The 5,000-nt window shown below is 34.6% G+C and overlaps 1 protein-coding gene across 1 annotated transcript in view; it reads right to left on the reverse strand.

Moving 5' to 3' along the window:
* LOC125030027 (calcium-activated chloride channel regulator 4A-like) overlaps nucleotides 1–5,000 on the reverse strand; it is a 21,077-nt gene that overhangs the window by 6,279 nt on the left and 9,798 nt on the right. The window contains exons 13-17 of the mRNA XM_047620264.1: nucleotides 4,775–4,891; nucleotides 4,435–4,535; nucleotides 3,948–4,101; nucleotides 3,368–3,431; nucleotides 2,043–2,143 (exon numbers count right to left, since the gene is read on the reverse strand). Coding sequence (XP_047476220.1) covers nucleotides 2,043–2,143; nucleotides 3,368–3,431; nucleotides 3,948–4,101; nucleotides 4,435–4,535; nucleotides 4,775–4,891 — 537 coding nt within the window. The remainder of the gene's footprint in view (nucleotides 1–2,042; nucleotides 2,144–3,367; nucleotides 3,432–3,947; nucleotides 4,102–4,434; nucleotides 4,536–4,774; nucleotides 4,892–5,000) is intronic.

Genomic DNA, 5,000 nt, shown 5'->3' on the forward strand with positions numbered 1-5,000 from the left:
TACTCATCTTAAATACTGTTTTTTTTTTTTTTTTACTTCTTATTTTATCTTTCTTAGTCTTTATCAATGTATATATGTATGAAAGCAACGTAAATTATTTTAGACCTTTACTGCTGAGTGTTTGCCTTTTATTTACGGTTTTCTTTTAGCTGCATTTACTGTACTCTTACCTGTACTTTTACTGGTCTTTTTACTTAACTTTTACTCTACTTTTACTCTACTTTTACTAATCTTTTTACTGATCTTTTACTGAGTTATCGGTATCTTATCTTTACTTTTTCTGTTCGTTATATTACCCTTATTCCCGACTGTTTTACCTTGTTACTACCACACGCTTCTTTGCCTACCGCTCGTGCTACCACTACTACTACTATTGCTCGTATACTAGCACTACTGCTATGGCTACTATCACTACAGTGGAAGAAAACCAGAGAAAGATAAAAACAGCACTGTTAGATCTTTTCAAAGGAGTTATTGTCTCATTTCAAGAGGAGTGAACGGAACCCCTAAATTTAATTCTCACCTGGTCCCTGAGCCTCTCCTGCCTCACGGGAGATTTGAATTGGGGTCCTCTTTACGGATGGTACCTGGCCTTGAGCTAGTATACCTTACAATATGTATATATATATATATATATATCTGTGCATATATATATATATATATGTGTGTGTGTGTGTGTGTGTGTGTGTGTGTGTGTGTGTGTGTGTGTGTGTGTGTGTGTGTGTGTGTGTGTGTGTGTGTGTGTGTGTGAGAGAGAGAGAGGGTTGTGTGCCTATGTGTGTGTTAAAACAGGCACACTTTTTTGCGTGTGTATTTTCCAAACTATGGACGACACAAACAAAAGTAATACGAACGAAGACTGTATATAAAAACTCTTACTCATGAATTAGTTAGAAAGAAGCTATTGACTGGAGGAAATAATTGTTCTAGATAAGTTAGAGAAGAAAAGATAACGTAATCCGAATGACTGATATGAATTATCTGTCCACGATAAGGGTCTCTCTTAATCAATGACTAAACCGTTAACATTTTTTTTTCAAGTGTTTATATCCTTCTAGATACGCAGTTATTCATTGGAAATCTGTTTTCCTTGTCTGTAACGAGTGGCGGCATGAGATACTTAGAAGGCACTCATGGATATCTTTATATGAAATTAGATGTATAACAATCCTCCCTGACCTGAGACCGGAGGGCCAGTACTATACCAACCATGCCACACGACCCACTAATAGGAGTGTGCAACTAGGATCTAACTAGCTTCCATAGACATTCCCCGTAGCGAGGGTTAGTGGGTCGTGTGGCATGGTTGGTTTAGTACTGGCCCTCCGGCCTCATACCCGGAGTGACCTAGGTTCGAGGCCAGGTCGGGGAGGATTGTTATACATCTATATCAATGCGGTATTGCATTATTCCAACTTTCACGAAATTAGATTTAAAAATAGATGCAAAGGGTTATTCGTGGCTTATCATCGCTAAAACAACAGTGCAGTGCCTTCTTCTCTTTACGAAAACAAACATTTTTTGGGGGGACATTGCAAACCTTTTAAAATCTTCCAGTAATAGCAAACGATGTATTACATTCGAAATGCTACTAAGTAACATTTAACGTGGAATCGGGTGCTGGACACGACATCTGAATTCGCACAGAGTGCATCTCACTTCATACTCAAAATGGCATCAAAGTGACAATTTGAACTGGCACTGAATGGTAATCCCGTACGGAAAACTGCGCAATGTAACAACCAATCAAATTCCTTTGGTACTCCCCTTTATAGAACTGACCTTTTCATATTCTTCGTGCAAGCCAATTATAAACCAATACTCGAATATGTTGTATGAAATTAAACATTACAATAAAGTACAAGCTATAATAAATCAATAAGTTCCAAGCAACTACAAACAATCCACTGCATTAACCTGTAAATAACAATCTATTACAAAATACACCAAATCGCAAACACTATCCACTTACAAAACCGTATCGAATTCTAACATCAAATAGATATAACACGTAATCATAAACAGCCTTAGGAAATACACACCTGGAATGAACCAGCAGATGCGGTTCGACTAAAATTTCCCGTCGAGACTCCAAGCTGAGGGACTGAAGGCACGACACTCCCGCAGCAGTACGTGGGCGTTTCTGCAGAAGAGGAATGTGATAATGATAATGATGATAATGGTAATAATAATAACAATAACAATAAAAATTCTACTACTACTACTACTACTGCTATTAATATTAATGATACTACTGCTACTATTAGTATTAATATTGATCATAATAATAATGATAATAATGATAATGATAATAATAATGATAATAATAATGATGACGAGGATGATGATGATGATGATGATGATGATGATGATGATGATGATGATGATGATGATGATGATGATGATGATGATGTTGATGATGATAATAATAATAACAATAATAACAATAATAATAATAATAATAATAATAATGATAATGATAATGATAAGTCATAGTCATAATCATAATAAAGAAAATACAAAAAAATTATGATGATAAAGATATAACAATTAATTATAATGATAATTATTATAGGAATAATAATAGTAATAATACTAAAATTGATAATGATAATATTGATAAAAAAAAAATAATAATGATAATAATAATAATGATAACAATAACGCTAATAATCATAACAATAACAGTGATAATAACAATAATCATAATAATAACTATAATAATGATAAAAACATAAAAAATCGCGCCAGTAATGGTATTATTAACACAAATAATGATAAGAATGATAATACTAATGATGATGATGATGATGATGATGATGATGATGATGATGATGATGATGATGATGATGATGATGATGATGATGATAACAATAACAATAATGACAACGACAATAATAATAATACTAATAATAATATAAATAACAGTGATAATAATAATAACGACAGGAATAACATTTGTAATGATATAAATACATAAATAAACAATACTGATAATAACAATAATAATAATAATAATAATAATAATAATAATAATAATAATAATAATAATAATAATAATGATAATGATAATGCTAACACACAAAAAAAACTTTATCTTAATTGTTATTCTGCTGTAATTGCTATTATAATCATCATTATTCATATTTTCATGACTGGAGTGACAATCAGTAGTAGCAGTAACATTGTCACTATGATTGATAGTATCACCATTATCCTTTTCAAACCAATTATTGTTTGAATACTGATAATAAAATACAGTGACAAGCATAATACATGATGATGACATAATAACAATAAAATCAATGCTAATTCATACATACATACATATATACTGTATACCATCAGAATTAATGTATATACTGACTGAGAACTTGTTGATTCGTCTTTTCAGACCCATTGTTGACGAAGGTGTAATCGTCGCCCCACACCTGGAAGTTCAGCATATATATTATACTCTGTACATCTGATTATACATATATATATATAGATAGATATAGATATAAATATATATATGTATATGTGTGTGTGTGTGTGTGTATGTATGTTTATATATTTATACTTAGATATATGTTTCATGTTATCATCATTATTAAGTATTATCATTCTACGAAGGTAAGCGTAATTGTTTCTAAGTGAACACCAACTCGTGAAATGGCACATCTTTGAATTATTCATGGAACGAGAGGATGACGCTAGCTATTACTCCTTGATGGAGATAAATAGTAACACACTCTATCGTGTTGATATAGACAGTAAGTAAAACATATGTATATAAAAAAACAGATTAATTGACAGATAAAACAACAACAGGCTTTTGTAACGGTATTCCGCATCATTCTGTAAACACATTTTCTGGATAGTGACTTTATCTCTCCAATTATAACATCGAAATCCACCAGCATATCTGAAATCAATCATTCCCATTTGTTTCAATGAATTCTTACCTGGACCTCGACGGAGTACCTTCCGGCGCCAGGGTACACCGTGTAGTATCGCGAATAAACTCCATCTCCCGCCTGAGTGTCTGCGCCTTGGCCGTTGTCGAGAAGGTCCAACTCCACCGCGTCTAGGTCTTCACTTGGCTGCGTGACGGTCGCTCTGTCGGGTTAGGAGAAGGTCTGTGAGGGATCATTTTTGGGTTGGTTCGTGTTTGTTGATTTGACTTTCATATCAGTTATATTCTTTTTATTCTGTAACCCGTTTTGTTCAGATCACGCACGTGTGTGCGTGCGTGCGTATGAAAGCGCGCGTGGTTGGATGCATACACATTTGCGCTGTACCATTTACTGACATCGAATTTACTTTACAAAGTCCAATATCAATAACGAACCCAAAGCCCTTTACTCCTTAAGCACCGCCTCAACGTTACGGTGCCACATCAGTCTTCTGTTTCTGACCAAATGCACTTCATACAAACCAAACAAACCTGACCTGACTCTGGCATCAACGACGGGGCTGTTTCCTTGTTTGATTTCCGCGTACACGATAACAGGGTTGCTTGGGATGTCCACACCGTACGGCCCTACGTTCAACTAGGAAACGGTAGAAGTTATGGTATGAATAAGGTGTAAGTATAATATATTTCAATTTGATTATTTAGATATAACAAACATAGAACTAGTAACTTAATGAAGAATGATATAATAAAGAATATAACTTATGTATGACTTTTGCCAGATACTCTTAGATTGAATAATTCTGCATTTGTACCCATACGAACTTTCAAAATTACTCATCCCGAATAAAAACTTTTAACAAACCCTTTACTTACCCAAGCTCGAGAAAGGATGGGTAATGTCTCTGGTTCCCTTCCCTTGGCCGTGACACTGACATGGATGTAACAGTTTTTGGAGGCGGCCAAAGTAAGACTCCAAGCCCACAATCCAACCTACGGGAGGGAAAGCTATGTTCGTGCGTTTGTCTGTTGCTGTTTTTCTGCATCCCCCCCCCCCCCTGCTCTCTCTCTCTCTCTCTCTCTCTCTCTCTCTCTCTCTCTC

This window comes from Penaeus chinensis, chromosome 10, assembly GCF_019202785.1.
Source record: "Penaeus chinensis breed Huanghai No. 1 chromosome 10, ASM1920278v2, whole genome shotgun sequence".
Lineage (NCBI taxonomy): Eukaryota > Metazoa > Arthropoda > Malacostraca > Decapoda > Penaeidae > Penaeus > Penaeus chinensis.